Consider the following 12,285-nt stretch of genomic DNA (forward strand, 5'->3'; position numbering starts at 1 on the left):
GAATTAAGTTGGTATAACTCTGATAAATTAATTTTGTTATGTGGTTAATATTTTAATAAAAAAATTATATACTTTTAATAAAGATTTATATTTTTCAATGAAAAAATTCATTTTTTTATTAATGCTTAAGTTATATTAAGAAAAAAAAAATAATAATTAAGAATAGTTGAAAAAAAATTATTTGAACTTGGACTCAATGGCCAAAAGGAAAAAAAATGTGAAAATTGGATCTGATTTCTTAATCGGCCCAAATGGCCCAAGAGAGATCTTATGTGGGTTGGATCCGAAAAAAATGACCCAATATTGATGTGTTATTAATATTACTTGATTGCCCTTAATGAAACATGCAATGTTAGTAAAGAAAATGGTAGGCTAAGGTAAAAAGGGCAATAGGATCCTGCTTTAATAGTATAGATTTATGATGGTCGGAAACCTTTTCTTCTTCGATTTTCTCTGTAGACCGGGCCTACAAGTGTATTATGAGTTTCATTTTTAAATGAGGTTCATCACGTTAATTTTCTATTTATCACATTTATTTAGTATTATTGTTTTTAATTGATTTCATGATTCTTTGTTAAATAATATTATTTGCCGATTCCGTGATTCATTGGTTTATTCCCGCCGGACGTGCTAATCATTACATGCCATCTTTGAAAGCCGGTTCCATTGTGAAAGTCGATCGTTTTGAGGTTGTTAGGTGTTCAAGCATGTACAAGATAATTGATCATTCATTCCTAATTCGTTTCATCTCACCAACTATTATTGATGAAGTTATCACGGGTGCTCCTGAGATCAATCTCCAATCATTATTAGACTGTTTGATAATTTTCAAGTGATTGCGAACATAAACCTAGTACTCCTATGTATATTATCATATTGCATCTGGGTTTATAATATGTTTCGTTATCATAACTGATATTTAAACTCGCAGATGTGGTTGGAAAAATCCGTTATGTCCAAGGCTCTGACCTTAGGAAAGAAACAACTCGAGTCGTTATCCGTCTCCTCATTGATTCGTAAGAAACAATCAACACTCAATTCTCTTTATATTATTATCTATATTGTGCTAATATCAATAATCAAAAATATTTCTTACCCAAATTATGTGGCTGTCTAGTTATCTCTCTTACTTATCAAACTAATTTTACACAAACCTTTATTTTATAGCTTAAAAGAAACCACAACAACCCAAACATTCAAAACACCAAAAACTAGAATTCCAAAAAAGATGAATCATTAATGATCACCTCTCTTTTTTGTCTAATCTTAGAAATAAACTTCAAAACAAATATACCAAACCAATCACCTCAACTAAAACTCAACGACACATAAATCGAGTCAGCTAAACAAATACAAACTACACGACCAACTATTTAACAATTTACAAACTTACTTTCGAAACGACACATACATCGACTCAACTAAACAAATACAAACTTCACGGCCAGCTATTTAACAATTTACAAACTTACTTTCGCAACGAAGAAGACGAAGACGACAACCAAGATCAGTGAAATTACCTAAACAGAAAAGCAGAGTACGTTATGAACTCTGATAAATACAACTAACAATGATTTTTGTTTACATATTATCCATCAAATAAAAGATAAACAAACACAACCACAACAGGAGATACAAGAAACAATCCCGATAGACACAAAGGCGGCAACAATATCTCCACCTGCTCACTCCTTTTGTCTTATAAAATAGCTTACATGTCCAATGTCAACATGTCAATGCTATTGTCTTCTTATGAGAAATACATTTGTTTAAAACTCATTAAAGCTCAAATACTCAGAACTATCAATCATTTTATAGTTATTTCTACAAGTCTTCATGTATTTGTTTTAAAAGTCCGGTAAGAGCAACACGTTTAAAAATAAAATAAAAACATATAACAAACATAATAAGGATAATAAAAATTATTACTTAATACACACATCTTACACAACTAAACTGGAGAAAAAATATCCATAAACAAAAGATACTTTCAACAACTTTAATATAATTTATGTACTCTCAACAGTATAAGAAACAAATTAAAAAGACAAACAAACAATAAGTCTCAATGACACAGCAAACAACAACATGAACTATATCAATCACATTACTAACACAATTTAGTCCTTCTTAAGTGGAAAACAATGCATACACAGTTCATCATCACAACTCTAACTCTATAATAATAAAAAACACTTGAAAATCAACTCAAAACGCAAAATCTACAACTATAATAACCCTAGCAAATATTAAGATGAAACAAGCACTATTTCCACAACTCCGCGCTTGCGCAGGGGCAATGCCCCTAGTAACTAGAGTGCCATTGATGATTTCAGGAACGACTATTAGTAACGAAAGCCATCGTACCATAATTGATGATGGCTAGTTTGTCTAACGACGTTAGGAAACAATTCAATGGTCCTCAATAGACGTGTGATTACTGGCTTTTACCATGATTCCAAAATGCAAGTCATCATCGCATTTAATCTTAGGTTTTATGCAGTGGGGTGTGTAGGGAAAGATCCATTATTGGAGAAAGTTAGATATTCTATGTCTAATTTTTTTTTAAAAAAATTTAACATAATTTATTACCAAATTTGCTCTAGAAGATTACCGATTCACAATTCTTCTGATTAGCTATTTTGATCCGGCTTATTTTCCAAAAAAAAAAAAAGAAACTTATAGCTTTATAGTATTTGAGTATTTGACTTAGAGAAGGTGGACGATCCGTTCCATTTAACAGTAAAATTTTAGTGTCAAGTTGGTTAAGCCTTGTTGAAAGCTACATCCAGGACCGCTTCTTAGGGAGACATGGATGCGACGGTCCAGCTCATATGTCAATAATTAAAACAAAACTGAAAAATTTCCATACAAACATGTATATATTATTTTGGTTCCATAATCCCAAAATCTTATCTTCCAAAAGAAAAACTATACTAAAATTGTCTAAACTTTTATTTATCAAAACGCAAAAATATACTAACAATCAAACTTAAAAGACCAAAAAAAACTTTTCCCTAGGGTCCAAAATAATTTTGGCCAGTCATGGCTACAAGTAAAGAAAATTTATACTTCTGACTTTTCAAAGCATAGATTTAGTGAGACATTTCATGATCGGTGGTTTAATGGATAACATTCCAAAAACTAGTGAATGATATGACTCGATGACTTTGTTTCATTTCATTGACTTACAAGTCACCCATTAAAACAAAATTGCTTAACATTATCCTTTCGTTGCTATTTCTTGAAGATATCTCATCATCGATCGAATTGCTTAACCTCAGTACCACTGTTACTGCTTATTTTCAGGTTCCTACTAGCTTCCTTCTTGGACACGGAAGGTCACAGTTCTTAACCTATTGAAGATATCAGAATTTGATTTAAATGTTATTTTCATGACGGATGATCTTTAATTTGGAAATGAAGCTGGGCAAATCGGGGTGTGCTACGGGAAAATTGGAAACAACCTGCCACATCCGGTGGATGTGGTGGCGTTTTACCGGCAGCGTAACATCCATCTGATGTGGCTTTACGATCCCGACCAAGAGGTTCTAACCGCTCTAAATGGCTCCAACTTAGAGCTTCTACTCGATGTTCCAAACTCGGATATCCAGCGTATCGCCTCCAACCAATCTGAAGCCGACACATGGGTCCGTAACAACGTCCGCAACTACACAAAGGGTGTCAGATTCCGCTACATATCGGTAGGGAACGAGGTGCAACCCTCGGACCTAGACGCAATGTTTCTCCTCCAAGCAATGCAAAACATTGAGAGAGCTGTTTCAGACCTCGGGGTCAAGGTCTCCAACGGTTTTAGTGGGTTTCCGCCCTCGAGCGGATCGTTCACACCGGATTCTCGGATCTTTTTTACGCCCGTGATAGATTTCTTGGTAACATGAGAGACGTCAGTTTGGAGTACGCTCTGTTAACTTCAAAGAAGACTGTAGTCAACGACGGGTCAAACTCATACCGAAACCTCTTCCTCGCACTCCTAGACACTATCTACGCGGCACTGGAGAAAACAGGAAGCAGTCATTGGAGATCGTGGTGTCGGAGAGCGGTTGGCCGACAGCGGGAGGAACCGCTGCGAGTGTGGACAATGCAAGAACTTATGTGAACAATCTGATACAAACTGTGAAGACTGGATCTCCAAGGAGGCCAGGGCGAGCTATCGAGACTTATTTATTGTTCGATTTTGATATTAAATGTGAACAATTGTTCAAGCTGATTGCTGTTAGTGTCGTGTCACTCAGGCAAATCTTATGTGGCCCACAAATACGTGGACATCCAGTATCCACTGCCTTTTTATTTTATTATTTTCTAAAACACTCTTTTTTTTTAATTTGCAAATCAATTATATATATATTTTTTACAATATTGTAAATTTAAAAAAAAGTTAAACTTGATATTACATGATTATCGTGGTGGTTTCACGTGTATGGCAGGTATGGATGAATACTTATCCTTCTCAATTTCTTATAAGTTTAATTAATTAGAGTATTAACTTTTATCAAACATCTTGTACATCTAATATAATACCAAGTACTAGGTGATACCCGCGCCCTGCGCGGAGTGAGTGATCTAAAATTAATTTTCATATATTAAATAAATTGTGCATGTATATAAGTTGTAAACTTGTTTTCTTTTGATTTTAAAGATTTTTTAAGGGGTTATCTGTAAATTATAAACATTTGAAGGTAACAAAGATATAATAGTGTGCAATAACTTATATTAATTTATTATGAATTTAAGACAAAATATAAAATAAGAAAAAGAATTATTACGATCATAATAAATTATGATTAAAATATTATAAAAAACATAGGCAAAGAAAAGTAAAAGTACTAACGATCCCAAATTATAAAGAAATAAATTAAAATCTGAAAAAACCAAAATGCCGTAAGAAGGATCTTCAAAACTCCTGATTTGCAATTCTATACCAAGAAGAAACTGAAAATTAGTTTAGCAAACTAAACATAACTACTAACCAAATTAACAAAATAAACTCATGGGATATACCTTTTTTTGAATTCATTGATTTTTGGAACATCTTTGAGTTCAAAAATGATTTTAAAAAATCCATCGATGTTGGTGACATGCTTCAGACGACCTTAAAAAAGAAAAAAGTTCAGCAATATATGAAAGGAATATCAATTCCATAAATTTGTTTATTCTCAATTAGTACAATATATTACCTCGTTTGTTTGAAAGTTCTTTGTTTCTGAGATTTTTTTTGGTTGAAAAAGAGGTAGCTATGAGTTTAATATGAGTCGATGTTTTATATGTAGCCATATATTTATAGTATTAGACAAATAAAACTACACGGAATAAGTAAATGGAAAGTGTATAATGTGATTAAGAAATTAATCATTTGTTACCATACTAGGCATATACGAAGATTTAAGTTTCCTATAAATTTGAATTTCAGTTAATTAGATTCAATCTTGTGACTGTAATATGTATTCAAGCTTTTGAAAATAAATCATATATGCGGATATTAAATGGAGTGAACATATAAGGAAAAATCATATTTAAAATAACGGAAGTTGTTTCCGAAAATTAATCAGGAATATAAATACAAATCAGACATTATTTTGATTGGTTTGTGAGCATAAATGGGATTGATCACGCATATTAACTACACGCAATCTCGCTTTCAGAAATCGGTAAGTACTATATTTTCGAACATAATATGGGGAAAATATTCAATATGATATTTGACCAAATAATAAGTGTATCAGTTTTCATATTTGAAATTATACGGTATCCCATTTAGAACATAGGTTTTATGGCGTCACTTTAGATATTTCAAATCCAAGGCAAAATGGAACATAACTATAACAAAGTCAAACCATATACCAATTGAAATCGGTTTAGTGTCAAACATTAGAATATCAATACCCAAATAAAAATTATGAATTGATTAGAATATCAATTCCCATCAATTTTGCCATGTTTTCAAATAATTATTTTATTCACGTTTCGTTATATAAGAAACAAATATTATGATTATATTCTGTTATTCAATCAATCATGAGTTCATGACTCAACTAATAATCAATCAAATATTTCAACTCCACAAAACAATAAAAAAATAATAGGGTGAATACAATGATATTATGACTATTATTGAAAGGAAATGTGACGTTGACAAAAATGTTGCCTTTTACAAAAGAGTTAATATTGCATTATAATTAACGTTGACAAAAATGTTCATAAAACGTTCGATTATAATACGTGTTCCTAAAATAAGCATAAAATTGTTCATAAAATTATTCCCGTTTCTTTAGTTACATTATAAAAAAATTTGATATTAGTTTAAAAATGTTCATAAAATGTTGCATAAAAATGTTCATAAAATGTTGATTCGGTTTCAAAAATGTTCATAAAACGTTGCATTATAATACGATTTGATATTAGTTTAAAAATGTTCATAAAATGTTGCATTATAATTAACGTAAACAAAAATGTTCATAAAACGATTTGATAGATGTCGAACTTATTTTGTTTCCTTTTACAAAAGAGTTAATATTCTGCCTATCATAAATTCCCGTTTTTTTTTCAAATCTGATTGTAATCATATAGTATAATGTATATGACCAATGGCATTTGGTTGTAATTATTCTAGTTCACAAAGGGTTTTTTGAAAAAGTTAATGAGAGTGCATGAGGTGATGACACATAGGAAATGACACTCATGTAATAAACACATGAGGCCAAGGTTTATTTCTATGAATGTTCCTCCTTTAATAAGAAAGGGATGTCCGTTTGAAATATTAAAATTGATGCAAAAGTCATGCAAATAATTCCGTAAGATAAACCACAAAACATATTTGTAAATATGTTGATGATTAAAGAATTGACTATACTTTATTACCTCATAGTTGCCGATGGATTTTTATTTCCGATGGATTTTTATTTCTCATTTTGATATTGAAGACTAAGCTCTGATTCGAGTGTTATCTTCAATCTAAAATATTCAAAAACAAAATCAGAGAGTATTTATTATACAATAAGAGAATACAAAATGTAAATGAAGAGTAGTTATCAATTTGTATAGTATTTTGTTGTTATAGCCAAATATCTCAAAAAAAAAGAAAGAGCGGAAAAATAAATAAAGAATAAATTAATAAATACAAAATTATATAAGAGAAAAGAATAGTTCTAAATCATGAACAAAAAACTTTTAAACGTGGGATAAGATATCTGGAGGGAAAATATAAAAGTAGAGATCGAGTAACATGGTTTTTCAATTATTTTTTTGTTTTATTTTTGTAAAAATATGTCATGTGTCATAATTTAATAGGTTAGATTACTTGTGCTTAGTATATATATATAAGAGTATTTTCTTTTTATGCTTTATTAGTTTGTATACAATAGAGCTGTTCAAAAAAAAATCAACAACTGAATTGTTTCAATGGAAATATTAAAACATAAGTGGATTAATTTGTGTTGAAAATATTCATCATTTTGAATCAAGAAGAATTCAAAGAGAATGACATGTTTATTGTCAATCAAGTTTTATTTATTAATTTGCGATGTATGATGAAAATGTGAAGCCGAGTCCTCCTGATGTTGAGAAGTTTAGGGGATTGATTCCTCCTAGCAAGCAGCCTAAGTACGACTTTGGTAGCAATTTAAATGCCATGTATGGAGGCTAATAAAAATTTCAAATTCATCCTAACAAGCAGCCTAAGTACGACTTTGGTAAAGATTCATGTTAATCAATATATATATTTATATATGCAATGATAAATTAAGATGGAGTGGGTTGTAATGATATGAGGCTTTTATTTTTAATTTAAGACCGTGATTTTTAAAACGTTGATGGTGTAATTCATGATTATCGTGAGGAATCGTTATAGCCGCCCGGAGTCTCTACGTTCATCAAGTATGTCAGTAGTTTGAGTACCGATCGAGGGAGACTTCATCAATTATAATTTTTCTGTCTGAAAAATTATAGAACATATGACATAAACCGTTTTTATCACAGAAAACGAAAGAAAAAACTACAATGAATAAGATCCTCGATTGTTTTCTTATAGAATATTAATATATTGTTGGAATGTGCAAGGCAAATTGTTATAGTGGTGGACAGATCTATAACAACAGCAAGTTATTCATAAACAAACGACGTCTATTTTGTCTTCCAAAGCTGAAGTAGACGGTGAGAAAAAATATATTTGGCTGTTAATATCTCTACTCTATCCTAAACCACGTCCCTTCATTATTGTAATTTACTGTTATAGTATATCTACGTTATTTGTGGTAACTGGAATGTTGCCAAAAGAAATTACAAAAGCTATCAAGATGTTAGAATTTCTAAAAAGAATGGATGGTTGTTATCCAAACACAGAGATTGCTTATCGTATATTACTAACAATTCCGGTTACAGTTGTTTCTAAAGAAGTTTTTCAAAGTTGGAGCTCATAAAAAACTATCTACGTTCGACTATGTCTCAGGAGCGTTTGAATGGACTTTCAATAAAGGTTCCTGTTTGGAAGAAAGACGCAGTGTTAGCGACCAGCGACCAGAAATAAACGCTGACTACGACAAAACGGAACATGGTTGTGAGAGGAACTAGTCGCTGGCATTTAAAAGTCGATTCCGGATTCTTAAAAGTAATGCTATTGAATTTCGGCGACGTGAAATCTATTATGTCTGATTTTTTTAACAATTGCCGCTACTAAATCCAGCTAAACTTTATTCAGTTTCACGTTCTAATTTGGATCGCTGATGCTAGTCTCGTCGTCTTCACAACGAACATTGCCAATATCAACAGAGCATGAATTAGCGGAAAAAACTTGATTATTCAAAGTTGATAAATTATTTTACAGAAAAAAATAATAAGGAGAGTTATCTTTCATGAATAATATATTACTTTTTTACTTTCTAATCTTTGAGAACAAATTAAAGTTTAATAATATTTTATATTATTTGATTATATATTCATACTTTTATGGGAAAAAAATTATAGTTAGAGGATAGCATATTGGGGGTGTGCTTTAGACACCACGGATGTCCAGACCAACAATGATAGTGAGTTCGTTTTCTGTGTGGATCGCGTTAAGTTTGATATTGTAAATATAGGTCAGGTTAAGTGTTAATTTAGCAATTGGATACCTACGTGAAGAGAGAAATATTTTGTGACAATTATAGCCTTTTGACCCACTAACTTTAAGCCCTTTGATCCCTATAACCTACCCTAACGACTGTGAAAAATAACCCATAGACTTGAACATGGAAACCATAAACTTGGCCACACGTGCCAGAAAAGTGACCCAACGAGTTATTGCAGTAAAAACATAAGTGACCCCACAAAAATATTTACTAAACCTTGAAGATAAAATTTAATTATACAATTAAAATAATTTTAATTTTATCTTTATAACTTTGGATTTCTATTAGTTTAAACATGATTTTCCTATAATTACCCAAAAATATAAAATCTCTAAACATTTTTTGTTGTTTTAAAATTTAGTAATATGTTAGTTTAAGCTCAAATTGTATTAAGTCCAACTAATTTACAATATAGAAACATTAAAAAATAAGTAATTTTTTTTAAAAAAATGTTCTTGTTCCTTGGAAACACAAGACGATGGTGGACTCTCAACTCTGTTCTATAATTATTTTTCAGTTTATGTTTTAGGTTGGTTTTCTATATTTTTATTCAATAAAACTATTATAAAAATGTTTCAAAACATGAGTGTGCGTATAGTGAAAATGCTATAGTCGTGTGGTTCGGTTTCAGAAGATTTTAGAGATAGAGATTGAGACATGTTTTTATTCATTATAGCTATCTTTTTTTTTTTTAAACTCTAAAACACATAACACTCTAAACAAAGAAATAGTCATTGTACAAACGTTTTTTTTTGTTTGAATAAATTCTTACATTCAACAATAAAAGGAGTGTGCCTAGAGTACATTGGTAGTTTTTTGTGGTTTATAAATTATGTTTTTGATTTCTTTTCTATATACAAAAATTTTATGGCTCCGCCACTCGGTAAAGTATAGATCGTACGATTTGGTGTCAAACGTGTATGAAGGTGCCAGTGATGGCTCCAAGAATGTCTAACTCCAGTGGTCTAAAATCTATAATTAATAACGTAAAGGAACAGTTAATATTAGTTAACACGAGATTGACGTATATGATTAACGGCTCATAATACCATGATCCAACCTATTACTAGAAAAACACAACCACTTAAACTTGAGTATTTAACAAAACCGGTTCATCCATCTCATTTGACTCTTCAATCTCAAGGTATATTGACCCTAGCTATTCAAAGCATATATGTGACTGTATTTGTTTAATGTATTACATGCATTGACTGACTTGAACCCCCGGGCTCGCATTATAAATAGGCGCAAAATGGTACGATTCAAACATATCAAAAAACTCAAAGTATAACAGCAAAAAAACCACATTATAACGTCTTCTTTATTATTTCATGAAAATGTCTGGGGTTAGGATGTTAGCATTATCACCAATGTTGATGTTACTTCTAATGGCTTCCTTCTTCGACACCACAGGTTTAGTCTTCTTTAAGCTTATGTAGCATCCATTAATCATCTTCTATAACCCTATTAATTATATTAATTATATTTTATTGAATGACAATTTTATTACTAGCTGGACAAATCGGAATATGCTACGGGGAGTATGGAAATAACCTACCAAGTAATTCGGAAGCTGTGGCTATGTACAAGCAGTACAACATCCGACGAATGCGGATGTACAGTCCCAACCCTAACGCTCTCGACGCTCTCCGTGGCTCCAACATCTAGCTCATCCTCGACATTCCCAATGGCGACTTACAACGTGTCGCAGATAGCCAAACGGAGGCCAGCACATGGGTCCGAGACAACGTCCAGAAGTACAACGATGTTAGTTTCAAGTACATCTCGGTCGGAAACGAGGTGATGCCCAGGGGCCCAGGTGGGGCTGGGACGGTTCTCTTCCAGGCTATGCAAAACATTGATAAATCGCTTTCCGAAGCAGGCCTCAGTATCCCGGTCTCCACGACTACATACATGGGAGCCTTCGTGGACACGTATCCTCCGTCGTGCGGAAGATTCAGTGATGATTATTTGAACTTTCTCAAACCGGTGATAGGTTTCTTGGTAAGCAAGCGATATCCTTTGCTCGTAAATATCTACACTTACTTCGGCTACAAGAACGGCGACGTCTCTCTAGAATTCTCTCTGTTCAAACCGAGCAGTAATGAATTCAATGACCCCAACAACCAGCTCCATCACCAAAACCTTTTCGACTCCAATCTCGACTCAGTTTACGTGGCACTGGAGAAATCGGGCGGGGGATCGTTGGAAGTCGTGGTGTCGGAGAGCGGTTGGCCCACGCAGGGAGGGCCCGGGGCAAGCGTGGGGAATGCGGAGGCTTATATTAACAATTTGATACAACATATTCGCCATGTTCGATGAGAATGAGAAGCCGAATGATGAGGTTGAGAGGTACTTTGGGCTGTTTCTTCCTACTACTAAACAGCTTAAATATGGTGTTAATTTCAACTAATCTCCTTGGAGAGACTTCTTGAAGAAGCAAGGGCTAGTAACGCAGTGATGCCGTAACTGGTATTTGTCTATTTGAGTGTTAAAAATGTGTGAACTTGTTGTAATAATAAGGACTAATGAGCCTTAACCTTGTTCTTACTTCATCTGTTTCAGTAATGTAATGAGAGGTTTTTACAATTCTTCAATATATATATATATATGATGTTGTTCGTTCATAGTAAACAAAACCTTTTAAATACTTAGCTGAAACATTTAGATATAACACAAGTCTACGCAAAGCCATCAACAACACTGCCTCTATTTCTGTCGTCCAGAACTGAAATCGACACCAAGAAGAAAGTTCTTCGGCTATTAACTAGGGTAACTACACAATGCTTATATGTGTTTCAAAAAAAAAAACACAATGCTTATATACTGTTTTTTTTTTCTAAAGAAAAGGGTTAAAACCCAGGTCTATTAAAGACACAAACTAAACATAACCCCCGGATGGGAGGTGTAGTCCACAAATAGACCCTTTCCCAGGTATTCTAATGGGCCGAAATGCAGTAGCCCATGTTCAAGTAAGGTGACCAGGAAAATGTGACTTAGTTTCGCATGGCAGGTGAATTGAACTTGAAATGTGGTGACATCCCAAGCCCTTCTCCTTACCACTTGACCACAAGCTCCCGGTCATGCTTATATGCTCTTATAAGCCATGTCCCTTTATGGTTGCAATCTTTAGTGACAAACTCAATCTTAACTTTTGGTCTGAGTT

The 12,285-nt window shown here is 32.7% G+C and overlaps 1 protein-coding gene and 1 pseudogene across 1 annotated transcript; both read left to right on the forward strand.

Annotated features, from left to right (window-relative positions):
* Positions 1-2,888: 2,888 nt before the first annotated feature.
* On the forward strand, positions 2,889-4,377 carry LOC106445208 (probable glucan endo-1,3-beta-glucosidase BG3). The gene has a single exon (XM_013886726.3). The coding sequence runs from the start codon at positions 3,522-3,524 to the stop codon at positions 3,897-3,899; it is 378 nt and encodes a 125-aa protein (XP_013742180.1). The 5' UTR covers positions 2,889-3,521; the 3' UTR covers positions 3,900-4,377.
* A 5,373-nt stretch (positions 4,378-9,750) lies between these two features.
* On the forward strand, positions 9,751-11,724 carry LOC106445209 (annotated as a pseudogene).
* Positions 11,725-12,285: the final 561 nt, after the last annotated feature.

Source organism: Brassica napus, chromosome A4 (genome assembly GCF_020379485.1).
Source record: "Brassica napus cultivar Da-Ae chromosome A4, Da-Ae, whole genome shotgun sequence".
Taxonomy (NCBI): Eukaryota; Viridiplantae; Streptophyta; class Magnoliopsida; order Brassicales; family Brassicaceae; genus Brassica; species Brassica napus.